This window comes from Sus scrofa, chromosome 12 (genome assembly GCF_054392235.1).
Source record: "Sus scrofa isolate SSC_HxYL_T2T_F1_AM1 chromosome 12, Sscrofa_HxYL_maternal_Yorkshire_Landrace_v2.0, whole genome shotgun sequence".
NCBI lineage: Eukaryota > Metazoa > Chordata > Mammalia > Artiodactyla > Suidae > Sus > Sus scrofa.
In genome coordinates, this window is record NC_139394.1 from 1625449 (window position 1) to 1650448 (window position 25000).

Sequence of the window (25000 nt, forward strand, 5' to 3'; positions counted from 1 at the left end):
AAGGCTCGGTGGGAGAAGGGCCAGCAGGTGGCAGGAGGGCAGGGGGCAGGCTGGGAGGGCGCTTGTGGGTGGTGCTTTTAGAAGATGGCTTCAGGCCTGTCGAGGAACCCGCTGGAAGCCACAGACCCCGAGGAGATGGGGCAGGGTCCGGACTGTGGGATGGAGCCCAGTGGCCTGGGCAGGGCTGGAGGTGGGGAGAGGGTTTGAGCTGGGGGGGGGGGGGTGCGGCAGAGAGGGAGGCCAGAACCGGGGACGCCAGGGCCGGGTCTGGGCTCTATTCTGTGCACAGTGAAGCCATGGGGGTCTTTTAAAGATGGGAGTCCCGGCGTTCCTGTCGTGGCTCCGTGGTGAACGAATCTGACTGGGAACCATGAGGTTGTGGGTTCAATCCCTGGCCTCGCTCAGTGGGTTAAGAATCCTGCACTGCTGTGGCTGTGGTGTAGGCCGGCGGCTACAGCTCCGATTCAACCCCGAGCCTGGGAACCTCCATATGCCGCGGGAGCGGCCCAAGAAAATGGCAAAAAGACAAAAAAAAAAAAAAAAAAAAAAAAAAGATGGGAGTCCCAGGATTAGGTGTGGGTGATAATTAAATAGAACTGTACACGTCTGGTTCTAGACGGAGGGCACACTTAGCTGTAGGAAGAGGGAAACCGCAGACAACGGGAAGGTATGACCCGCCCAGGATTCTCCCACCCGCGACAACCGCTTCCGCGTTTTTGAGGTCGTTTCTTCCAGGTTGGGGTTTTGGGGACATGGTTGTGATTCGGATTTATAAACAGTTTTACGTCCTGCCCCTTGTTTTCCACCTTACTAAGGTATAATAGAAACAGACTAAACTGGGGGTTCCCGGCGTGGCGCAGTGGAAACGAATCCGACTGGGAATCATGAGGTTTCGGGTTCGATCCCTGGCCTTGCTCCGTGGGTTAAGGATCCAGCATTGCCATGAGCGTGGTGTAGGTTGAAGACGTGGCTCGGATCTGGCGTGGCTGTGGCTGTGGTGTAGGCCGGCGGCTGTAGCTCCGATTGGACCCCGAGCCTGGGAACCTCCATGTGCCGCAGGTGCAGCAGAAATAGACTAAACTGCCTTTTTTTTTTTTCTTTTGTGGCCGCTCCGAGGCATATGGAGTTCCCAAGCCAAGGATCAGATCTAAGCCGCAGTTGTGACCCACACCACAGCTGTGGCAACGCCAGATCCCCAACCCACTGTGCTGGGTCGGGGATCAAACCCGAGTCTTGGTGCTGCAGGGGCGCTGTCAGTCCTGTTGCGCCACAGCGGGAACTCCTAAACGGTGCCTGTCTGAAGTGTGCGATTTGGTGGCTTTGGGCACACAGATACGTCCCAGGTCATGAAACATTTACATTTGAGAGCCCTCACGAACCCTTGAGCCCAAGGTCAGATAACAGGCATTTGCCTTGAGCCCAGCCATCTCCTTGTGCGCCCAGAACTGGCATCATGTTGATATTTCCTTGTTTCCTCAAAACGTCTTCTGGGAGTTCCCACTGTAGCTCAGTATCCATGAAGACACGGGTTCAATCCCTGGCCCGACTCAATGGGTTAAGGATCCGCCACTGCCGTGAGCTGTCACGTGGGTCGAAGACTCAGCCTGGATCCCGCGTGGCTGTGGCTGTGGTGTAGGCGGGCGACCGTAGCTCCGATTGGACCCCTAGCCTGGGAACCTCCCTGTGCCGTGGGTGCGACTCTGAAAAGACAAATAAATAAATAAAACATCTTCTGAAATTCGCTCTCTATGGCTTCTTTCGCAGATCCGCCGTTGTTTTTACTGCGTCCTTTTATAGCTACTGTTTGGGCTGTTTCTCATCCTCCTAAGCCTCCCTGCACGCAGCATCTCCGTGGAAGGGTGCCGGGCTGCGGTGCTAACGTTCACCTCTCCTCGTTTTCGTTCTGGACCGTGTGCCGTCGGGTGTTCGCAGTTTAAATTCCCAGACCGGGAACGACTTGGCCAGGGCGCTGGCTGGGCTCCCGGACCCTGCATGCCTGTCTCCGCATCGCTTTCCAGAAGCGATTCCACCCCGAGCGCCTTGGGCGGCTCGTCCCGGTGCCCCGGCCTCGGCCGGACGCCCGCTTCTCAGACGCCGACGTCGGGTGCGACTTCATTTCGTTTATGAGGAGCAGGCTGCGCGTCTTCCTGTGTGTTAGAGAAATTGCGTTTCCTGGTTTGCGGCCTGACCGTGTTCCGGGTGCTTGTTTCTGTCTGAGTCTCAAAGTGCTTTTTACCTGTTTGCTGATCGGGGCCCCAAAGTAATAGCATCACGGCTCACGCTCTCTGGGGTGTGCTGTTTGCCGTCCCCGTGGGGCTCTTATGGAGACAGCCGACTCCCCCGCCCCCCCCCCTCAGCCCGGGGCTTCTGTGGGGGCCTCCGCGGAGCCCAAGGCTGATCCGGGCCGTCATTCCGCGCCTCGCCTGCTGGCCCATCTCTGCCGCAGCACCGTGTGGTTTTAGGGATCGTAGGACGAGCTACGCAGACAAGACCCTACCTCTGCCCGCCGCCCGCCTTTTTTTTGGCTGCCCTGTGGCTTATGGGGCTCCCAGGCTAGGGGTTGAATCGGAGCTGCAGCCGCCGGCCTCCACCGCAGCCACAGCCATGCAGGATCCGAGCTGCGTCTGCGACCTACACCACAGCTCACAGCAATCCCGAACCCCGGATCCTTAAGCCACTACGCCGGGGATCAGGCTGGAACCTGCGTCCTGAGGCTGCAGAGATGCTGCTGATCCTGTTGCGTCACAGTGGGAACTCCTTCCTGCCCTTTTTAAAGTTTCTCTCTTGTTTAGAGCTTTGTCCACTCTAAGGTCACAGGTCTTGTTGACAGGTGGCTGGGAGGGGGTGGGGGAGTTGGGGGGCCACTGGGGTCACGTGGCCTCCCCCACCTGACCTCACCCCCACCCACTGGCAGAATAAGTCACATTCCTTTTACGAGAAGCCGGGCTCGGCACCTGGTTCTGTCCGGAGCCACGCCCCCCCAGCACCCCCAATTGCTCCGTTCCCTCCTCCCTCCAGCCCCTCGGAGCTCTCTGGAGGCGGGCGAGGCCAGGACCAGAGCACCAGCATTGAGGGCAGTTTGCCGAAGGTTCTGGTGGCTTCTGAAGCCCATCCCTTTGAGGAGAGCAGAATCTGTGTCACCTGCAGGGCCAGGGGCCCCAACAGGAGCCCCTTGAGGAAGGGCCTGAGGCCTCCAGGGTGGGCCTCGGGGGCCCTGCCTTCTGCTCGGTGTCCCCCCGCCCCAAGGACAGCAGGTGCTGGCCCTGCAGCCTCCTGCCCCAGCCTTCCACCTGCTGAGGGACCCTGCCCACCGGGGACCCCACCCACCCTGCTCACCCCCCTCCCCCAGCGGGGTCGGGCTGGTCCTGGAGGACTGGAGAGGGCCTGTCACATGGCAGGCAGCACAGTCATGCACAGTGTCCCAGAGCCAGCACCTGGCAGGTTTTGTGGGGGCTGGGGGATGTCCAGGAGGCATGGAGGGGCTGGGGACATGCAGCTGTAGCCCTGCGGGTCTGGAAAGAGGGCCCCCAGGCCCACCTGTCTCCCCCGAGGCCCCTACCCCAGGGTGCAGTTCCCTGAGGTGGTCTGGGGGTGGGGGGTGGAGAAGGTCGGGAGGGGGGAGCTGAAAGGGCGTGTGGGACCCAGAAACAAAGCAGGACGACAGGAAGGGTGCACGGCTGGGGGCCGCTGGCGGACCTGCTGCCCCTGTCCTGGGAGACAGTGTCTGGCTGCGGCTCGCGGGGCCGTCACCACGAAACACCCTGCAGTCCGACCCCTGTCCCCACGCGTACCTGGCCGGAGGAGGTGGGGTGGGGAGGGAAGGGTGTTTCCAGGGGGGAAGCTGGCTGTGGGGGCAAGAGCTGAGCTGCAAGGCCCGGCTGGCGGGGGGCGTCTCTGAGGCCCCGCTTGCTCCTCCGGGCAGGGAAAGCACCCACAGGAGACCCTGGGGACACGGTGGGCGCCCGAGAAGCCCGAGTTACTCTTCCTAAGTGTGGCCGTGCAGCTTACAGGATGCTGAGTCCTGGAGACGGCTGGGCCATGCTAAGGGTGCCCAAGCCACAGCGCTGGCAAGGAGGACGCCCCCTTTGGGCTGCAGGATTGAGCCAGCAGAGGCTGTGGGCCTGCTGGCTCCGTGGGGAGCTTGCCTGTCTCGCTTGCTGTGTTGCTTCTGCAGTGGATGGAATTATTATTCTCAAAAGTCTGAGTAGGAGTTCCCGTTGCGGCTCAGGGGTTAACGAATCCGACTAGGAACCACGACCTTGCGGGTTCGATCCCTGGCCTTGCTCAGGGGGTTAAGGTTCTGGCGTTGCTGTGGTATGGGTCACAGATGGGGCTCGGATCCTGCGTTGCTGTGGCTGTGGTGTAGGCCGGCGGCTATAGCTCCAATTAGACCCCTAGCCTGGGAACCTCCATGTGCCATGGACGCAGCCCAAGAAATGGCAAAAGGACAAAAAGACAAAAAAAAAAAAAAAAGTCTGAGTAAAACGGGTGCACTGCTCATGGTCCCCACAGGAGGGCACTGCAGAGGCGGGCGCTCTGCGGGAGGAGGCGGTTCTGGTCCCCCTGCTGCTGGGATGGTTGGGGGTGTTGCGGGACTGGAGGGCGGTTGTCACCTGCTGGGTCACTGAACCCAGGGCGGGAAGATGGGGCCCTTGCCCCTGGGCTCCGCACACGCTGCCTTGTTACCGTAGTGGCGTTTTCATTGTATGGACACATTCGCTTTTCCAACTTGTTTTCCCAACAGGGAGCCCAGCTCTCAGGCCCCTCCCGTGTGAATTCACCTGATGCAGGTAGAAGCCTAAGCAGGACAGAAGGACTCTCCTCCAGAACCGCAACCCCTGCTGGTCCGAGGTGGGCTGGCCGCTGCTCTCGGGGAGCCTGGTCCTGCTCCCCCAGTTTGGCCCCAGGGTCACCCTGTGCTCTCGGCCACCCACAGGCCCTGCTTCTTCCTGTGCCGGTGCCACCTGTCCCCAGGGTCCTGGCTCCCTGCCCCAGCTGTGCCCACGGGGAGGGCAGGGAGGGTTTCGGGACAGGGACGCTAGGCCCCCGTCTGCGGCTTCCTCAGCCGAGCTTCTGTGGGTGAAGACAGGCAGGTGGTGTGCCTGCAGGGTGACCCTGGCCGTGGGTGCCCAGCTAAGGGGAGAGGGGTGCCTTGCAGGGAGCAAGCCCAGCGGGGGCGGAGGGGGTGCGTGAAGTAACCCGTGGCTGCTTTGCAGGAACCTGGCCCATGGGGCCGAGCGGGGTTGGAGTGGCCCCGAGATTGGAGGTGCTACCCACCCCCTCCCAGGGAAGGGCCACTCTGGCCACCTGCCCCTGCTTAAGGCGGCCCATTTAAGGGCCACCTGCCCCTGCTTAAGGCGGCCCAGTTAAGGGCCGCCTGGCCCTGCTTAAGGCGGCCCATTTAAGGGCCACCTGCCCCTGCTTAAGGCGGCCCAGTTAAGGGCCACCTGCCCCTGCTTAAGGCGGCTCAGATGGGGGCCGCCTGGCCCTGCCATGGTGGCTTGGATGAAGTTTGAGCAGCTCCGGGTCCTGCGGCGGCAGGATGCTGGGGGTTGGGGAGGCCTGGAGCCCCTAGGCACTGAGCCGCTCACCCCGCCAGGGGCACACGAGGCGTGAGCAGACCCTGGAGGCCCTGGAAGTCGGGGCCCCCAGTTCAGGAGGAGGCGGGCACGAGCTGAAGGAGTGGGGGCCTCGCTTCTCCCCATGAGGGCCGCCCCCCACGAGTGCCCAGGCCGGAGGCTTGGACGCAGACCAACGAGGTCCACACGGCCCAGGGCCGCCCGGATGTGAAGTGGACCCTCAGGGAGAGCGTTCCAGCGCTCGGGGTCCCGCTGGCCCTGAGGCCTCCTCCCATCCCAGCTGGGGTGAGTAGGGCGACTGGGCAAGTGGGGCCTGAAGGGGCTCTGGGGTCCGGGGGCCCTAGGGGCCACGTGCTGCCCCGACGCAGGCAGGTTGCAGGAGCGGGGGGCTCACTGACAGGATACAGCCATGGGCTCGGGCTGCAGGGCCCCCCTCGGCCACTCCCAAGTCACTCGGGAAATGGTCGTGGTGTCTGCTCCTCTGGGTGGAGCCGGTGGCGAGTGGCCACCCTGTGGCCTCGTGGGGGGACCAGCCTCTACCCTGTTCTGGTACCTCCCCCGCCCCCCGCTCCCGCCATCAGCTCAGCCGGTGGGAGGCCTGGGGCGCCTCTCAGCCCACCCTCCCCCCTGCCCAGGGCTGGGCTGAAGTGGGGGAGGGCAGGGGTGGGGCCCGGTGGGGGACCTGAGGTGTATGCCAGGCCTGGCTGACGTCTCGGGGTGCTGTTCCCCTCTTGCATGCTCGGGGTGAGGTGTCCCCATTTTCAAATGGGAAGCTGAGGCTCGGAGTCCCACAGCTGGTGAGGGGCAGAGCTTCCAGCCCAGGCGGCCTGGTGCGCCCCCCTGCCGCCTGCCCTGCCCAGCCTGGGGAGGAGGGTGAGCAGGCGGTCTCTTCCCACCACGACCAGGAGTCCCCTGATACTGGCACGAGGTTGCCCCTCTCCTGTGGGCAGGACCGCAGGCCCAGGTCTCAGCAGCGAGTGGCCCTGCAAGGGGGCTCCTTGGTGGAGGGGGGCATCTCTCTTCTCTTAGCAGCCTCCCTCCCCTCTGTCCCTGGCACCCTCCTTCCTGGAGCGACCTTGACCCTGCGCTGCCTTGGGAGCCGCTGCCCCTGCCAGGACCTTCCAAGGCGGCCCCTGTGCTTTGTGCGGTGGGTGTGTTGCCAGAATTTGGCCTCTGTCCACTGGTACCGAATAGAGACCAGGAGCCCGAGTTATGGAGGCAGAAAAAGCTGGCTCTTACGGCTTTGCCGGGCAGAGGAGGCCTCAGCAAGCTAATGCCTCCAAGACCGTGCCTGCACTGGGAAGAGTTACAGCGAGTCTGACGGGAAAGGGAGAAGGCAGTTTTCACACAGGAATCAGCACAGGGCGGACGTGCCTCCTTCTTTGCTCGGGGGCGTCTTAGTCCTCAAAGCTGGCGTCGGGCGGTCTCGGCCTGATGGTGAGGGGTCTTCTGGGTCCCTGCCCCGAGTCACAGGACTGGAGAAAAGGGCAAATCAGGCAGAGGTGAGAACAGGCCGGGAACGTTCCTGCAAGACTTCAGGAGCTTGTCACCTCTGGCTCCCAGGCAGGTGTGCTGGGGTGCCTGATCGTCAGCTTGTGGGTGATTGTGTTTAGGGCGATGGAGCCAGGGGGAAGGACAGGGAGGACTCTGAGCTGCTCGCTTTTAAAGTTTTCGTTTCTAAGAGGAGCATGAGGGCTACACCTTTTCCCTTAGCTGGGTGAGGTGCCTGTGTCATTACGCGTGTCCCTTGAGAGGGAACCAGGATCCCACCCCACGGCCGCACTGTTGCTGCTTGACGGCCCCTCCCGGGTCTCTGCCCCCCTCCCTTCCCTGAGCAGCACCTGTCTGCGCCTGCCCCTTGGAATGCAGGGATGGCCCTGGAGGCTGGATGAGGCCCACTTCCAGGAACAAGAAATGGGGGACACAGGGAGGCTTGTGTGCCCAGGAGCCCCACAGGGCTCTGCTCGGTTGCACGCGCTCCCTTCTGTTTTGCAGGCAGGGTCTGGGGCAGGGATGGGGTCTCGGGACCGTGTCATGGGGTGGGTCCTGGGCCAGGCACAGCCAGCCAGCGGGGCAGCCCCTCGGGGGACCCTCCTGCCACACAGGGTGTCAGCCGAGGCCGTGGGGTAGGATACAGCAGCCCCACGCTCGGTCTCCTGAGCTGCATGCGCCCCTCTGAGCCAGCCATCACCCCATAAGCGGGGTGTCTCTCCCCCACATCCAGGGTCTTCCATGGCCACCTGGAGGGAGCCTCGTGCCTGGGTCCTCACCCTGCAGCGCCCAGGCCCCAGTCCCGGAGCCCCTCGCGGTCACAGAGGGGGCTAGCGGGGTGATGTGTGCGCTGGGCCTTTCTGCTCCTCTGCTCACCTGCGGGTGTGTTGGCGAAGGCTCTCCCGGCTGAGCCCTCGCACAGGAGCCGGCCAGAGAGCGCCACCTGGTGGGCAGCGCGGACCCACCAACCGGTGCATCACTGCCGAGCGGCGCTTGTGACGCCCTGGTTACAGCTCAGTGGGCTCCCTGGAGCCCAGACCCAGCCGGCCTGCCCTCCCGAGGGCCGGTGTGGGCGAACCCCAGGCCGAGGGCCAGGCGGATGTGTCTGGGCTCAGGGTCTGGTTGGAAGGGGGCCTCCGTGCTGGGCTCGCTTCGGCCCCATAGTCACGCGAAGGTGGGTGGCGAGGCCGGGGGGCAGAGCTGTGGCTGGGCGCTCCGTGATGAAGAGCTGCGTGGCGTGAGGTTTGTCTAAGTGGGTTTTCCAGTGAGTTTCTGAAACAAACAGCAGAGCCGTCTGCGACCTTGTCTTCCCGGGCACACGCGACGCTGTGCTGAAGCGGGCCTGGGAGTGTTCTGGAAGCGGCCTGGCACCGCGGGCATGGTTTCGGGGGTCACTGCTGCCGGGCCTCTGAGTGGACGGAGCAGGGATAGATGTGGCAATAGACGCGTTTCCGGCCTACCTGTGCTCACCTGTGCGCTGCCAGGGGACGGACGGGCGGACGGGGTGGCTGGGGCCCGTGCAGTGGGCAGGCTGGGGCAACCTGGGGCTCACCTGTCCGGGTGCGCGAGGTGAGGTGGCTGGTGGCATGTGGCCGGGCCTGGCCTTGCTCAGTCCTGGAGCGGGGGAGGGGGGGGCCCTGCCAAACTGGGCACGTGGCGTCAGGCACCCCTGGCCAGCTGGCCTTGGCACACAGCCTGAGGTCCACCCTGTGTGGAGGCGTGGGAGCAATGGGCAGCGGGGTGGTGCTGAGGACAACCTGGGGGCACCGCCACCCCCAGAGGACCCCTCTGCCTTGCTGCTCCCCAACTGTGTTCCGGCTCCAGCATGTTGCTTACGGGCTCCGTGGGGCTCTGGGTGTCCCCTGGGCCTCGACCCAGAGAGTGTCCTGGGCGGTCACTCCTCTCGCTGAGGTGGTCACAAAACAAGAAGAGCTGCAGCAGCTCTGGGGGTGGCCGGGGTGCAGGACCTGAGTGAGTGAAGCCTACGTGTGGGCAGTGGGGGGCGCGGGCCCCCTGGGCGGCCTCAGGGCTCTGGGGGCGATGCTGGAGGACCCTCCCCGGGCCCGGAGGGTGGGGCGCGGTCCCCCTGGTGGCCGACAGCACCTCCTGGCTCCCACAGGCCTGGGTCCTCACCTGCAAAGCTCCTGCGGTGACAGTCCTATCACCTGCTCCAGTCTCAGGGGCACTGCTGTGGTTTCGACTTGCAGCCTTGGGGAGGCTCCAGAAATGGGAGGGGTTTGGAGGTTTGAAACGTCAGGTCTGCAGCCTCTGGGAGGCCCTTTCTGGCTCCACCCACCTGTCTGGTCATCTCCCCACCCCCACAGAGCCACCCTCATGGGCGTCGGGGGTGGGGGAGGCCCACTCAGTGCCCCGCTTCCTCTGCTGCTGAGAGGAGCACGTGATGCTGATTGACCGGGACCTGCCGGGGGACCTGGAGGGGACCCAGGGGACGGCCACACCCCGGGACCAGGGTGGGGGCTGAGGCTGGGCCTCCTGAGGTTTCCTGCCCCCAAACAGCCCGTGCAGCCCCGAGGACTGGCCTTCTTTCAGCTTCGGGACTGGCCAGGAGACGGAGTTGGGGGAGCACTTGCTTGGGGAGGTGGCTGGCGGGAGGGGCGCCTGCTGAGTGCCCACGGGTCACCATGGCAACGGCACATCCTTGAGGGCGCTTTGGCTTCAGGGGGCTGCGGCAGCCAGGCCTGCTCGGCACCCTCCGCCGAGTACATGCCGGGGCCAAGGGCCTGTGTGCGGTTGGGGTGGGAGAGCCCAGTGGGGGCTTACGCGTGGGTGGGGGTGTGTGCACAGGCACGCCCACAAGCACACGCCTGAAATCTGGCCTGTGAGGCAGCTGCTCGCAGCCCCATGGGACCCAGGGACACAGCCGAGGTTCTGAGGTCTCCTCTGGGGTGACTGAGCTGCCGGGTGCCAGCCTCTCCACCCTGTGCGGGGGTGTCAGGAATGAGACAGAAAGTCCTTGGGGAGGGGGTGTGTGCTGAGCAGTGGTGGGGCAGGAGGGCAGGCCGGGTGGGGTTGCCAGCCTGCTGAGCTTGTCCTCCATGTAGGGGACACCCGGCTGGCCCCACCACAGCATCCTGCAGCCACCAGCTGGGCCCAGCCTCCCCCAAGCCCTGGCTCAGGCAGGGAGTGGGGCAGCTCGGGGCCCTAATTTGGGGGCCATGTTACCCATCGAGGGGCCACCTCGTGCTGCCCTCACATCACGGGTTCCCCACCTGGCGAGGGTTCGGGTGACAGACGTCCAGGGGCCACAGGTGCTGCGGAAGGTGCGCTGCTGTCCTCAGGACAAAAGCAGCGCCGGGGGCCTCAGTGGGCATTCTGCAAGAGAGCGACTGGAGAACACCAGGCTGCTGGAGACCTCTGCTGCTGGCTTTCTCGGGCCAGGGTCCCCAAGCCTCAGGCTGGAGGGTGTTCTATCTCCTGGCCCTGGCCCCCTGCTGCCCGGAGCCTGGCATGTGGCCAGGGGACAGCTGCCAGCCCTCAATCCCAGCCCCCTGGGGTCTCACAGCCTTGACTGGTGTCATCTCATCGCCTTGGCGACAATGACAGCCCTGGGGCACGCTCCAGAGGGGTGAGGGGGGCGAGCCAGTCTGAGAGAGATGGGGGAGGGGGTCCCCGCAGCCCTGAGACCCTGACCTCACGGAGGGATGTCCATGAGCCCCCAGAAGTGGGAGCCAAGTGGGCATCGGCTGCTCTGCCAGCCCCGTGCCCCCTGGTGAGGTCAGTGCAGCACCCAGGGGCTGGCCGTGGATGGCAGGCTTGGGCCCCCGTGGCCGCCCTGGGTGTCCACCTGGCTTGGGCCCAACAGCGCTGCCTCCCAGGGTGGGGGGTGCTTAGAGCAAGGCTCAGGGTGCAGAGGCTCAGCCCTCCATGAGTCTGGGGGCTGTGGAGCCCGGGGTTCGGCCCGGCTGCCCCTGAGCGCTGTCTCCCTTGCAGACGGCGCCCCGCTCAGCGAGCTCTCCTGGTCGTCCTCCCTGTCCGTGGTGGCCGTGTCCTTCTCCGGGCTCTTCACCGTCATTGCCCTCATGCTGGCCTGCCTGTGCTGCAAGAAGGGCGGCATCGGCTTCAAGGTGAGGGCTGGGGGCCTCGGGGGCTATGGATGCGATCCCAGAGGCCGGGCCCCCTGGGGACCGCAGAGACCCGGGTCTGGGTCCCCACTGGCCTCCCAGCCAGTGCCTCCCCCATTTGGGGTCCCCTGTGGGGGCCTGGCCTCACGCTGTTCACGCTCGGCGTCGGGCCTCTGTGGGCCCAGCACCCCATGCTGGTGAGGAGGGGCCTCGAGGGGGCCACAGGGGTCCGGAGCCCACGCGGGGGGCTCCCGGGCTCCATGCGCACGGCGTCCTCGAACCCTCGCCCGTCGGAATCAGCAAAGGGAAACCAAGGTTGCTCAGATATGCTTCCTGGCATCGGAGATCCTCTCTGGCTGGGGTCGCCTCCCTTTGGTGTCTTCTGCCCCCTGGGGAAACGATGGAGGCCACCCGCCTCGGGGGCTCCGCTCCCAGGGTCGTTCCCCAGGCCGGCAGCGCTCTCGGCTGCCCCCCACCTTCAGCTGCAGCTCCGAGCATGGAGGACCCGGAGAAGGAGCTGGAGCTGAGGACCCAGCCGCAGCCCCCCCCACCCCCGCCCCGCCCCGTGGCAGTTCTGCCAACCTAGCACATAGCGGGGCCCGTGGCCGTCCGCTGCCCACTCGGGGCCGGAGGTCAGATTCCTGGGCCGGCAGGGTCAGGAGGGGAGGGGCCGCCCGGCACAGAGCCCTGGGCCTTGTCGCCATGCCAAGCGACCCACAGCCCAGCCCTCACCCTATTCTAGGGCAGCGGTGCCCTCCCTCCTGCCCGGCGCATCTGTCGCATGTCTTTGCAAAGGTGACTTTGCCGCCTTTCATGGCCGGGCCATCCTCTCGGGGGCCCGGGGAGCTGAGAGCCTGGGGTCCACGCCGAGCCCCTGCTTGGGTGTCCTTGCGCCGGGCCCGTCTCCCCGACCTGCTGGCGTCTTCCTGGAGCATCCAGGGGCCGGAGCGGCGCAGTGGGGGCGGGAGCCCGGGGTGGGGCCCTGGGCTCTGGTATAAGTAGCCCCTCCGCGGGGGGCTGGGAGAACAAGGCCCCACACAAGGGCCAGCGCGGCCCCTCCTACCCCTGCCCCCTTCACCTCCTGGGAACATGGTGCCCGGAACATTCCAGCACCAGCTCGCCTGGGTGGGAGGGCGGCCTGCACAGCGGGCTCCCGCCTGGGCTCTGGCGGGCCGGTGCTGGGCTCCGCTGCTGCCGGGGGCCGTCGGGGGGGCAGGGGCTGGGCCGCAATGCTCACGCTGTCCTACCTGATCGCCCGCTCTGCTGGCTCCGTCCCGCGGGCCTCTGGGTGGCACCGTCAGGTAACGGGCTGGGGCAGGGCAGACCCCAAGGCGGGGTTGGCATTCAGGCTGGGGGTGGTCCTGACAGTCCCGGGGCCCAAGGGTGGTCTCCTGGGCCCTGCGGAGGGGACTCGCGGCAGGCCTTGTCCCCAGTGGCCCTGTGCCCTCTGGGTACAGACCAGGACCGGCCCTCAGGGGCATCCCGACTGCAGCTGAAGAAACTGAGCTCCGAGAAAGCAGGGCCCGCTGATCACAGCAGCAGGGGGAGGAACCCAGGCCTCCTGGCTCCCGCTCCAGCTGCCTGCCCACGGGGGCGGCCCGCCCGCAGCTCCGTGGAAGCTGAGCCCTGGGCAGTGGGCTGTTGGGGTCAGGCCGGCCCGCTGCACGGTTACCGCGGCTCCGCCTCTGGCTCAGGACTCCTGGGAGACTTGGCCCTCCGCTCAGGAGGTGCTCGATCGGGGAGGGGGCCTCCTGAGACAGGCAGGGTGGCAGCGCCCTTCAAAATACCAACTGAGCCAGCTCTACGGAGCCCAGAGAGTGGCCGGCTGCCGGCTACCTGGGTCAAGGTCCAGGGGACCTGCAGGCCTGGGGCTGAAGGCGGGGTGGGCGCTCAGGAATGCTTTACCCGGTGGGGCAGGGGGTGGGCACTCAGTGGCTTGACTGCTGAGGCAGGAGGGGGTGCTGTGAGGAAGCTGCTGTCCTGGAACCCCAGCCATGACCCCAGGCAGATGAGCCTGGGCGGCCCCCAGGCCGAAGGCTGCTGGTGGGGGGTGGCTCAATGGGCAGGGGCAGCTGGCTTCCAGTCCCACCGCATCCGCTGCCAACCTGAGGCCTGTGCTGCCCATCCAGACCTGAGCCTGGTGGGCGTGGGTGCGAGTGGGCAGAGGCGGGGGAGACGCGGCTGCTCTGGGGCTCACGGCCTCCGCCCTTGAGGCTCTGCCTGTGGGAGGAAAACCCGCCTTCCTGGGGCAGCTGGTGGCCCTGGGGAGGCGGGTGGCTTGGCGTGGGGTCTGTTTTCGGCCCTGAGGAGTGAGGAGGCGGGTGGAGGGGGCAGCTGGCAGGGGTGCTGGTGGGAGCTGGGCCCTGGGAAGAAAGGGGCCTTTCAGAGCCAGCCTGCACCCCTCGTCCCCGCCCCTCCCCGTCTCGGGAGCCCTGGAGCTCACCGTGTCCCCTGCTTGGCCCAGGAGTTTGAGAATGCCGAGGGGGAAGAGTTTGCGGCCGACTTCTCGGCACAGGGCTCCCCGGCGGCAGCGGCTCCCAACGGGCCTGACGTGTATGTCCTCCCGCTCACCGAGGTCTCCCTGCCCATGGCCAAGCAGCCTGGGCGCTCAGGTGAGTGAGCCCCCGGGGGGCGCAGGTGCAGCCCGGGGTCAGTGCTCCCGGGGCGGGAGGCAAGGGGCTGGCGTGCGCCCCCTTCTGCAGGGACCTGGGGCTCTGGGAGCCTGCCTGCTGCTGGGCTGGCACGGGTTGCTGCCCCGGTCCTGGGATGGGCATCTATGTGCTGGGAGGTGGGGCTTCTCTGTTGCCCTCGGGATGCTGGACCCAGGCGCGGCCCCTCCTCCGTGCCAGGGAGGGGCTCCCTGCGTGGGCGGGGCTGTGAATGGGCCTTTCACTCAGGACCAGGACCCCGGGGTGGGGACAGGTGGGGCCTCTTCCCGTGGCTTCCTTTCCGTATCTCCCATTTGCCCCGTCCCGGGGTGCCTCCACCAGGCTGACCACCCACGCGGCAGATCCGGGGCCTAAACTCCGGAGGTTACAGCTCAATGGCCAAGCTGGGCTTTGAACCCAGGTCTGCCTGATGCCAGCCCTGAGAGAACTCCCTGCTGTGTCTGGAGGCTGGTGGGGGGTCCCTGGCCTCGGGCCTCCTCCAGGAGCACCAGGGCGGTGTCAGAGCCTGTTCGGGCTCTGCTTGTCCTCTGGGCTCTGCTGGGCTCTGGCCAGGATGCCGCCTTCCCAGGAGTCACGGTTTGGGGGCCTTCGTCCGCCAGTGTCTCCTGGAGGAGACCTCACCAGTTAGGCAAGAATTGCAGGGCCCAGGGCCCCTCCATTGACTGGCCCAAAGGAACACCCCGCAAAAGAGATGGGGTCTCTTCTGTAAGCGGCCCCCCGGCTTTCCAAGGTGACCATGGGAGTCTCTGAGCCTGTGCTGATGCTGCTGGACCCTAGGAGCTGGTGTGGGGCAGGGGCCATCCCAGGGGCCCCTGCCCCCCAGGTCCCAGCAGTGCGTGCATCTGGGACCCCAAAGAATCTTTGCCACCCAGCTTCCCACACCCCTGAAGGGACTGTCCCTGAGGACAAGGGGGCTGGGGACCCAGGACAGAGCCACGATTGCCCGTTTTTTCTATTTTTTAGTGCTGGTCTGTCCTCTGTAGGCTACTCTGCTTCTGTAGGGGAGGGGGAGAGATTTGGGGTGATGCTCGGAGGGCAGCCCACCTGGGGGGAGTCAAGGATTAAAAACCTGGGCAGCAGGTGCCACCCTTCTAAGCCCTGGGGGAAGATGGCCCAGCCAGGCCCAGGCTCGGGGCCCTGCAGCCTGGCTTCGTGGGCACAGACCCCAGGACCCCTGGCGCTGGCCCACCAGGCCTCCAGCAGCTTCCAGGAGATCTTCCCCCTTGGCTGGCCGTCTGCGTGCTCCACCTCCATCGCTGCCCCAGGTTCACCGTCAGGACCACTGAGCCTGCGTGGGGAGACCTTACCCTAAATTCTACTCAGGCTTCCGGCCCTGGGAGCAGCCTCTTACCCTCAGGGTCTGCTGGCTGCCAGGCTCAGCCTGCCCCCCGAGCCCTCTGGGCAGTTGGCGTGGGAGCAGAATTCGGGGAATCCCTTGGGGCACCGACGGGGTGGGAGTGGGCTCAGCAGCCCTGGCCCTTCCTCCCCGCTGACCTCACCCAGCCCGGCCTGCAGGAGAATGGGCTCAGTGTGTGCCGTACGGGGCTGTGCCAAGCAGCCCCCAACAAAGGGGCCTTTGGCACGCCTGGTGCTGGAATGCCAGCCCGCGGCAGGGGTGAGGGGACGGGCCACTCCGCTGCCCTCCTCCCCATGGCCTCCGCCCCAGCCACGCCACCCGCCCAGCAGTGCCTGTGTGCCAGTCCCAGCTCCAGGCTCTGCTTTCTCCTGCCTGGCTTGTCCCTGTCGCCTGGGGCACAGGCTTCCCAGGCCCGCTGAGCAACATCCCCTGGGCAGCAGGCCTGCTCCTGATGGCAGCCCCTGCTGAGAGGGGGCAGGGGGCTCAGGGCGGCCGCCCAGAATGGGCTAGGCAGGCAGCCCCTCAAGGGGCCGGGGGAGGGAGCCGGGGGCAAAGAGGCAGCCTGAGCGGGCGTCTCTGAGTGCCCCCCACCCCCTGCCGCCCTTACAGTGCAGCTGCTCAAGTCCACGGACCTGGGCCGGCACAGCCTCTTGTACCTGGAGGAGATTGGCCACGGCTGGTTCGGGAAGGTGAGTGGCTGGCGGTGGGGGTGGGGATGGAAGCGGGCACCATGGTCCCCTCTCTCACCTAGCAGGTGGAGCCCTTCTCCTAGGAGCCTCCCCAGCCCTGGGGTCCCCTCTCCAGGCCCCACCTGCCGAGCCCCTCCCTGGGGACCTCAAGGTCCTGGAGCCCCTTCTCTGCAGATGCGGGGGTCCTGCTGGGAGGCGCTTCTGATTGGGCTGGAGGGGGAGGGCAGGGGAGGGCCGCGGCCTCTTGGTCCTGGCCTCTCTCGGGCCAGCAGCCTGGGTGGGACAGCAGGACCACCTTCCTCACTGATCTAAGAACACCTGAGGGGCAGACAAGGCAGAGTCTCACCCCGGGAGGGTCCAGAACCCATTTTGCAGATGAGCAAGGGAGGCACGGAAAGAGAAGGGCTTTGGTGGGGGGGAAGAGCGAGGCCGGGGTGGAGCGCGGGGAGGGCGGAGGCCGCCCACTGGCCACACCCGCCCCGCAGGTGTTCCTCGGGGAGGTGAACTCGGGGATCAGCAGCACCCAGGTGGTGGTGAAGGAGCTGAAAGCGAGCGCCAGCGTGCAGGAGCAGGTGCAGTTCCTGGAGGAGGCGCAGCCCTACAGGTGGGTGGCTCCCGGAGGGCGGGGCAGGCAGCCGGCGGGAGGTTGGGCCACGGGGCCCAGGTCACCAGGCGCCTCTGCGCCGCCCGCCGGCCCGCCTGGGCCTCCTGCCCGGGGAGAGTCAGGGGCTTCTGCTGCTCCCGCAGGGCCCTGCAGCACAGCAACCTGCTCCAGTGCCTGGCCCAGTGCGCCGAGGTGACGCCCTACCTGTTGGTGATGGAATTCTGCCCCATGGTGAGTGGCCCGCGCCCTGGCCCTCCAGCCCTGCCCTGGGCTTCTCCAAGGTGGGCCCAGCCTCCCCGACGAGGGGCTGTTGCTGAGCTGGGGACTCCGCCCCCTCCCCCCAGCGCATGGGCCTCACAAAGAGCCGGGTCTGGGGGGGCCCTGCGCCACTACCTCCCAGAGGCGGCCTGAGGGGCAGAGTGCTGGGCTCCACCGCACCCTGGGGAGGCCCGGCTGCTTCCCCATTGGCCTGTGCTGCCCGGCGTGGTGGCAGTTCTCCTGAGAGGCAGCCAGGCCCCCGTGGGAGGCTCATGCCCACCCCCCACCCCCGGTCTGTGTCCACGGCCTCACCTGCCTGCCCTTGGTCCTTCACCCCCCCCAACTCCAGCAACGAGTCGCTTGCCGACAGGGGCCCCTGGCGCAGACTTGGCGTCCCCGCTGTGAAATTTCCGGGCTCCTGGCGGCCGCCACGACCTCCTGGGGCGTCCCCAGTGAGCTGAGCCCTCCCTGGAGCCGAGCAGTGTCACAGGTCAGGGAGCTGCCACAGACCCTCTGGTCATGGGCTCTGGCGTCCGTGCTTGGGTGGCCTGTCTGCCACCCATCAGCTGTGAGCGGCCGGGCTCTCGGGACACGGCCCTGAAGGGCTGCCGGTGGGGTCCTGTCGCTGAGAGCTGACCTCTGCGGGCTCTGCCGGGGACCGAGGGGCTGGGACCTGCCCTTGCTGGTGGGCCCACCGTGGGCTGACAGGTGACCATGCTGCCCTTCTTGGCAGGGGGACCTCAAGGGCTACCTGCGGAGCTGTCGGGTGGCAGAGTCCATGGCGCCTGACCCCCTGACCCTGCAGCGCATGGCCTGCGAGGTGGCCTGCGGCGTTCTGCACCTGCATCGCCACAACTACGTGCACAGGTGAGGGCGCGCGGGCGGCCCACCCGCTCTCTGCACGGCCTACACCTGCTTCGGGGCCGCAGGAGGTGGGTCCTCACTTAACCGGGTTAGTCCTAATTCAGCCTCTGGGGATCTCTGCACGAAGGGAGTCAGTCAAATAAAAGACACCAGGCCGACGGGAGTTGGAAGCCTGCTTCTGCAGGATGGTCAAGCCAGGCCTCGCCCACAGTCCAGCTGGCGTGGGCAGGCACACAGTCCCCAAGGCAGTCGGTGCTGCCTGGTGGCCCTATGCCAGCCCCTGCTCTTTTCTGTCTCCCTCAGGCCCCGGGGGTGGCGGGGGGTGGGGGGCTCTGCCCTGCTTCCCGCCCTGGCCCCTGGAGTCAGAAGGCCGGGCTGGGGCCCAGCGTGGGGGACGCGCCGGAAGAGGTGGTGATGGATGTGGCCCCGCCAGCCCCGGACAGCGCACGGGCCGTCCTCCCCAACAATATCCTGGTGCTGAGTGATGACACACGCAACTCCAGCATCAGTGATTTTGTTGAAGAGGGCAGCTGCCAGCCGCCCGACCTGCCCGCCGCGCCCACCCAGCCCCAAGCGCCCGTCTGTGGCCCCCGGCGCAGCAGCATGTGGCCGGGCCGTGCCGACCCCCGAGCCCCAGACACCCTGGGGGCCACCAGGGAGGCAGAGGGGGAACCGGCAGCCAAGGCAGTGGAGGGGGGTGACCAGCTGTGCTGCAGGCAGGCACTCCACAGCCCCGTCCTGCCGGGGGGCCCTGCGTGGGCGGGGTGGGGCAGGACCCCGGGGAGCCGGGGGTGGCAGTGGGGTGGGCGAGGAGACACTGCGGTGTCCCGGGCTGCCTTGCCCTTGAGGGACGGGTCAGTGGTGTCCGAGTCCGAGGAGATGCAGGGGAGTGGCTGGCGTTTCTGTGAGCCCGGCCTCCTCCTCCCAGGGCCTTCTAGCTGGCTCCGGGCCTCGGGCTGTAACGTTTGCAGCCACTCGGGCCCTCAAAGTGCCTGATGCCGGGCGGGGCCGGGGCTCTGGGCACGGGAGGGCGGCCAGCCACTCGGCTGCCCCTTTCCACCCACCCTCCACCAGGCCGAGCCCAGGATGCGCTCGGCGGCGACCGGTGGCCCAGCCCCCCTTCCCCAGACGCCCCTGCCCGGCGCGGCCACTGACCCTGCCCTCCCGCCCCCAGTGACCTGGCCCTGAGGAACTGCCTGCTCACGGCCGACCTGACGGTGAAGATTGGTGACTACGGCCTGTCTCACGGCAAATACAGGGTGAGGGGGCGGGGCGGGGCGGGGCGGGGCCGGGCCGGCCGCGCGGGCCGCAGGGTGACCCTGTCCCGCCTGCGACAGGAGGACTACTTTGTGACCGCTGACCAGCTGTGGGTGCCGCTGCGCTGGATCGCGCCCGAGCTGGTGGACGAGGTGCACTGCAACCTGCTGGTGGTGGACCAGACCAAGGCCAGCAACGTATGGTGAGCCCCCAGAAACCCGCCGTGCCCGTCAGCCCTCACGGCCGCCCTGCCTGGTGCCCGAGGGAGTGTCCACTGAGGACGCAGGGCCCGGGGCCCGCCCGCTGGCTCCCTTGTGTTGGAGGGATGCGGGCTGGCCACTCAAAGCAAGGCCACACGTGTGAGCACATGCTTGTCTGTCCAGTTCCAGTCGCTCAGCAGGAGGTGGCCAGACACGGCCCCTCATGAGGCGCTTCTGGGGCCACCTGTCACTGCCTGGTGCCACCGCTCAGGGCAGCTGCACTGGCAGGTGCGGCCCGTGGCCTCCTAGGACCCGACTGGCCGACGGCTGAGGACGTCAGGCTCAGAGCACACGGGCAAGCTGATGGGACACGGGGCCTCAAAGTGACACCCGTCCCCATGACAGGGCTGTGGGGGCCAGAGGTCTCTGTGACTGCAGCCTCTAGAGGCTTGGCCGTGAGGGTCCCCTGTCCCTGGCCTTGAGCCTGCTCCCCTTCAGTCTTCCCCGGCCCCTGATGACGCCTCAGGCCTGGCTCCATGGCCCAGCCCCCTGCCGAGGGCCCACGGGGCCTCCAGAGCTGGTAACCGTGCCCCGTGGCAGACACCCCAGTTCCCCACCCTCATCCCCCCACCTGACCGATGCACCCTGCTGCACGCTGGCTGCCCTAGGTGGCTCTGAAAGGCCACTGTGACTTCTCTGTTGCCAAATCGACTCTGGTCCTTCTGCCCCCAGTCCCCCAGGACAGCCTGGGGACCCAGGAGCTCGTGAAGCCACCACCCTGTTGCCTTCTCCCAGTCCCGCGTGCACGGGCCGCCCAGCCTGTTCCCCCAGTTCATTCATGCTGGCTGGGTGCCCCCTCCCTGCCCCAGCCCCAGCCTCCCCCTTCCCTCCAGTGTGCCCTCCCTCTCCTAGCCTTCCCCCTCCCCAAGCCTCAGCCCTCCCCAGTTTTACCCCCCCGCCCCAGCATCGCCCCTCCCTCAGCCCTGGCGCATCCTTCCCTGCAGCCTCTGCAGGTGCCTGGCAGGACCAGGAGCTCCTGCACCTGGCCATGTCTGGGCTTTGGCACGGCGAGGGAATGAATGAACAAACGCATGGACTCGCTTCATGGGAGGCCAGTCTGGCTTTTATTTGTCTAGGCGGCCTGGGCACAGGCTTGGGCCTGGCCAGGTGGCACGTCCTGCCTGTTTCCTGGAGGAAGGCGCTGTCCTTGGCAGGGTTGTCCCCGGACACTGGTGTGATCACGGGAGCTGCCCCTTGGCACCCACGGCTGCGAGACCACATGCGCTGTGCCGTGGCTGGCCACACCGGCCCTCTGATGGCTGTCACCCCTACAGGTCCCTGGGAGTGACCATCTGGGAGCTCTTTGAGCTGGGAGCGCAGCCCTACCCCCACCACTCTGACCGGCAGGTGCTGGCCTACGCCGTCCGGGAGCAGCAGCTCAAGCTGCCCAAGCCCCAGCTGCAGCTGACCCTCTCTGACCGCTGGTGAGGACCCTGCGGGCGGGAAGGCCGAAGTGGAGGGGGGTTGCTCTGAGTCCCCAGAGCATACGCGGCTCCTCCTGGTGCCCCCCGGCCAGCAGTGACCTCTGGGCCCCACCCGTGCCCACAGTGGAATGGCCTCTTCACTCAAAACACAGACCCACCTGCTGGCCGGGCAAGGACGACGTAGGGAAGAGGTGCCAGCTCAGTGGCGGCTCCCAAACCCAAGCCCGCCTCCGGGGAGCCCCTCGGCTGCCCCGGGGGATTTCGAGCGTGAGGAGGAGGGGGAGTCTCAGCCCCTCAGCTAGCAGAGGGCGGCCTGGCTCACTCCTTGGGGGGCTGTGGTCCTGGCGGGCGGCACCACCTGTGGGGCTGGGAACTGAGCCCCAGGGCACGCGTCCCCGCAGGTACGAGGTGATGCAGTTCTGCTGGCTGCAGCCGGAGCAGCGGCCCACGGCCGAGGAGGTGCACCTGCTGCTGTCCTACCTGTGCGCCAAGGGTGCCACCGAGGCAGAGGAGGAGTTCGAGCGGCGCTGGCGCTCGCTGCGGCCCGGCGGGAGCGGCACAGGCCCGGGGCTGGGGGTGGCAGGCCTGGCACTGGGGGGCCCGGGCGAGCTGGCCGCCGCCTCCTCTTTCCCACTGTTGGAGCAGTTCGCCGGGGAGAGCTTCCACTCGGAGGGCGACGACGTGCTGACAGTGACAGAGACCAGCCGAGGCCTCAACTTTGAGTACAAGTGGGAAGCGGGCCGCGGGGCCGAGGCCTTCCCGCCACCGGGGGGTGCGCTGAGTCCCGGCTGCGACGGGCGCCTGCAGGAGCTCTGCGCCCTGGAAGGCGCACCCCCCGGCGTGGTGCCCGTGCTCAGCGCTCACAGCCCCTCTGTGGGCAGCGAGTACTTCATCCGCTTGGAAGACCCAGCACCTGCCTCGGGCCACGACCCCGACTGCGCCGGCTGTGCCCCCAGCACCCGAGCAGCGGCCCTGCGCCCAGATGGCAGCGACCACGACGACGACTCTGATGGCAGCGCAGGCGCCTCGCTGGCCATGGAGCCTCTGCTGGGCCACGTGCCACCTGCCGACGGCCCCTGGAGCCACTGTGACTACTATCCGTGCAGGAGCCATGCCCGCGACCTGGCCCGCGCCTCGCGCTCACCCTCGCCGGAGACCTTGATGCTGGAGGAGCCGGGAGCAGAGGATATCGCCTGGGGCGTGGGGGCCTTCTGCCCACCCTTCTTCGAGGACCCGCTGGGCACATCCCCGTCGGGGAGCTCTGGGGCCCGACCGTCCCCAGGCGGGGAGGAGCTGGGGGAGGCCGAGGTGCCCAGGGCCGCCCAGCACAGACACTGGAGCTCCAACGTGTCAGCCAACAACAACAGTGGCAGACGAGCACCGGAATCCTGGGACCTGGACCACACAGGCGGCTACTTGGACTGCTGCCCTGGCGTGAAGCAGACCCCACGGGCTGTCCCTGAGCTGGGCCCTCCCCTGACCCCAGAGGACCCCAGAAAGCCTCTCCCTGGGCCCAAGGGGGCCTCCCCTGGGCAGGAGCTGGGCGGCTGCCTTGGCCTCCCCCATCTGTACCCTGCCGAGGGCTTGTCACCTGCCCCCTGCCTGGTCACACCCCCCTGGACGGAGGCGGCTGTAAGTGGGGGCGACAGCCCCCAGGCAGAACCCAGGCTTGCCGAGGAGGCCGAGGGCCCTGCCAGACTCCAGCTGCCCCTTCCCTCCCTCCCATCCCCATCCCAGGAGGGGGCCCTGCTTCCTGCCGAGGAGGCCAGCACCCCGCCCACCCTGCCCGCCTCACCCACGCCCACAGGCAGCCACGCGCCTGCCCCCGAACCGGCCCAGACCCTGGGCAGCGGCAGCGGCAGCGGCAGCGGCTCTCCTGAGCTGGAGGCACCGGGCAGTGAAGAGGAGGACACGACAGAGGCCACTTCTGGTGTCTGCACGGACTTGTCCAGCGACGGCCCCCAGGCTGAGAAGCCAGACGTGACAGCAGCCTTCCGCCCCCTGCAGAAGCAGGGGGGGACCCCGGACTCCTTGGACTCCCTGGACATCCCGTCCTCAGCCAGCGATGGTGGCTGCGAGGGCTTCAGCCCGTCAGCGGCTGGCACCCCTGGCGGGCAGCCCCGAGCCCTGGACAGTGGTTATGACACAGAGAACTACGAGTCCCCCGAGTTTGTACTCAAGGAGGCGCACGAGCCTGAGGCCTTTGGGGAGCCGGCCTCGGAGGGGGAGAGCCCCGGGCCCGAGACTCGGCTCCCGGCCTCCCTGGGCGGCCTCAGCGAGAAGAACCCCTACCGAGACTCTGCCTACTTCTCAGACCTGGACCCCGAGCCAGAGCCCACCCTGGGCCCTGAGGAGAAGCCAGGAAGTAGCCCAGCTCGCAGGCCAGGGCCTGACCTGGAGGACCCGAAAAGCCCCAGGCTGCAGCCTGTGCAGCCCTCCCCTGAGTCTGGGGTGCCCCAGGGGGCACAGGGTGCCAGCCCCGGGGAGGCGCCCCCACTGCCACTGCCACTGCCTGAGGACGCGTCTCCAGAGCCCAGCGCCTGCCCCACAGGCCCCAGGCTGGAGCCTCCCTGGCCCCAAGAGCCAGCCCAGGTGCCACCAGTGCCCGGTCCTGGGCGTTCTAAGATTTTCCTGCAGGCTCTGGTCTCACTCAACTCGGAGAGCCACGGCCCGGAGCCCCAGGAGGCCCTGGGACTGCTGTCGGGGCCAGGGCTGCAGGAACGGACCGGGGGCCCAGGTGCCTCCAGAACCCCACTCTGCCTGGCCCTGCCGGAACTCCCCTCGGCTCCGGAGCGCCGGCCGGAGGAGGAAGAGGAGGAGAGCGAGGACAGCGACGAGTCGGACGAGGAGCTGCGCTGCTACAGCATCCAGGAGCCGAGCGAGGAGAGCGAGGAGGAGGCGACGCCCGTGCCAGTGGTGGTGGCGGAAAGCCAGAGCGCGCGCAACCTGCGCAGCCTGCTGAAGATGCCCAGCCTGCTGTCTGAGGCCTTCTGCGAGGACCTGGAGCGCAAGAAGAAAGCCGTGTCCTTCTTTGACGACGTCACCGTCTACCTCTTCGACCAGGTGGGCTGCCGCCGTGTGCTCTGCGTCGGGGGACGGGGGTCCGCGGCGGGATGGGAAGCCGCGGGAGACACGTGCTGCTCTGACCCTCCAGGAAAGCCCTACCCGGGAGCTCGGGGAGCCGTTCCCCGGTGCGAAGGAGTCGCCCCCCGCCTTCCTGGCGGGCGGCCCGGGCTCCCCCAGCGCCCCCTGCCGGCCACGGCGGGCAGACCGCTCTCCCGAGGGCACCGACACGCAAGGTGAGCGGGGGGCGGGGCCACAGGGTGGGGGGCGGGTCCTGATGGAGGCGGGGCCACGCGCCCCGGGCGGGGCCGCGGCTGCGACTGACCACTGACCGCGGGCGTTTGCAGGCGGAGGGTTCGAGTGGGACCACGGCCTCCCGCTGACGCAGGCCCAGGAGCCCACCCCGCCGGTCCCCGCGGCGCCCCCGGCGCCGGCCGCGCCCGGGCCCTTCTCGCGCTTCACCGTCTCACCAGCGCCTGCGTCCCGCTTCTCCATCACACACGTCTCAGACTCGGACGCCCGGCCCGTGGGAGGTGAGGCTGCGGTGGGGCTGGTGGGAGGGGACCCTGAACTGCGTCGGGGGCAAGGGCAGCCAGAGGGGGCACCTACTGGGTGCGAGGCTCAGCACTCATTTCTTGTTTTCTGGACAGACTCAGTTTTCAGAAGGGGAAAAAGGCTTGGAGACATCAGGTCCTGCCAGGCCCGTCTGTCGTAGCCACCTTGGTGTGTGGCCTCAGCTCCCTGGGGAGAGGCAGTGCCCCAGGGCTGAGACTGGACAGTCTGGTTCTCCTGTCCCATGCTTTTCTCCCTCCTCAGAAGGCACCAGGCTGGCCAGAGTGCCCCACCCACCTCTCCTGCCAGAACCTTCCCAGCCCCTGCAGGTCTGTCTCATCCAGTGACCGGGCCCCCTGCCCCAGCACCTCTCAGCTCTGATGGCTCCTGTCCAGAGGAGCAGGGGGTGGTGGCTCAGGGGCCCCGACGGGCACCTCCTCCTCCCTCCACTCCTGTCAGCTTCAGACTAGGAGGACACAGCCCTGCCCAGCTGCCCACCCCCAATCTGGGGGCTTCCCTGAAAGCCCACCTCATCCTCTGGCCCCAGCCCCGCCCCTGTGCCCTCAGCCTGTGGCTGTGGCCTCCAGGGAAGGGCCTGCCGCCCTGTCACAGTGTGCTCACAGCAGGTGTCTGAACAAGCAGGTCACCAGGAGACCCGTGTGTGACTGGCCAGCCAGTCCTCTCAGATCTGTCTCTCTCCCGGTGAGAGGAGCACCCAGAGGGTGCGTGCTGGGCGTTGGGCCTGGGCCCAGCCCTGGTGATAGGTGGCAAGGCTGATGGTCCAGCCGCTACCTCCACAGGCAGGCAGGCCAGCTGCAGGCCTAGCTGCTCAGGGGCTCTAAGCCAGGGAT

General features: G+C 67.4%; 2 protein-coding genes, 1 long non-coding RNA gene and 1 other non-coding gene across 9 annotated transcripts in view; 2 read left to right on the top strand and 2 right to left on the bottom strand.

The window, feature by feature from the left end:
* The window catches only part of AATK (apoptosis associated tyrosine kinase), a 36360-nt gene that overhangs the window by 10106 nt on the left and 1254 nt on the right, over window positions 1-25000 (top strand). The window contains exons 2-15 of one of the 5 annotated variants that reach the window (XM_084983218.1): window positions 4745-4851; window positions 11022-11155; window positions 13617-13764; window positions 15788-15867; window positions 16353-16471; window positions 16615-16702; window positions 17079-17219; window positions 17463-17596; window positions 18768-18852; window positions 18931-19052; window positions 20385-20534; window positions 20936-23597; window positions 23689-23833; window positions 23945-24130. In XM_084983218.1, the coding sequence (XP_084839344.1) occupies window positions 11111-11155; window positions 13617-13764; window positions 15788-15867; window positions 16353-16471; window positions 16615-16702; window positions 17079-17219; window positions 17463-17596; window positions 18768-18852; window positions 18931-19052; window positions 20385-20534; window positions 20936-23597; window positions 23689-23833; window positions 23945-24130 (4105 nt within the window). In that variant the 5' untranslated portion in view covers window positions 4745-4851; window positions 11022-11110. Of the gene's footprint in view, window positions 1-4744; window positions 4852-5429; window positions 5865-11021; window positions 11156-13616; window positions 13765-15787; window positions 15868-16352; window positions 16472-16614; window positions 16703-17078; window positions 17220-17462; window positions 17597-18767; window positions 18853-18930; window positions 19053-20384; window positions 20535-20935; window positions 23598-23688; window positions 23834-23944; window positions 24131-25000 lie in introns of those variants that run through there. The other 4 variants (XM_084983214.1, XM_084983215.1, XM_084983219.1 and 1 more) reach the window with 4 other exon arrangements.
* On the bottom strand, window positions 6790-12655 carry LOC102158172 (uncharacterized). 2 transcript variants are annotated; one of them, XR_014820588.1, is made up of 6 exons: window positions 10301-12655; window positions 9204-10009; window positions 8907-9037; window positions 8623-8777; window positions 7947-8478; window positions 6790-7054 (listed from the first exon to the last, which is right to left on the bottom strand). It is a non-coding gene; the product is annotated as an uncharacterized LOC102158172 (long non-coding RNA). The 2 variants fall into 2 exon arrangements; XR_014820587.1 differs by having other exon boundaries at window positions 7947-8342; window positions 10301-12602.
* MIR338 (microRNA mir-338) lies at window positions 18045-18123 on the top strand. Its single transcript, NR_049172.1, has one exon. It is a non-coding gene; the product is annotated as a microRNA mir-338 (primary transcript).
* Window positions 20156-25000, bottom strand: part of BAIAP2 (BAR/IMD domain containing adaptor protein 2) — a 63446-nt gene continuing 58601 nt past the window's right edge. The window contains exon 16 of the transcript XR_014820545.1: window positions 20156-23534. The gene's annotated coding sequence lies outside the window, so the exon portion shown is untranslated. The remainder of the gene's footprint in view (window positions 23535-25000) is intronic.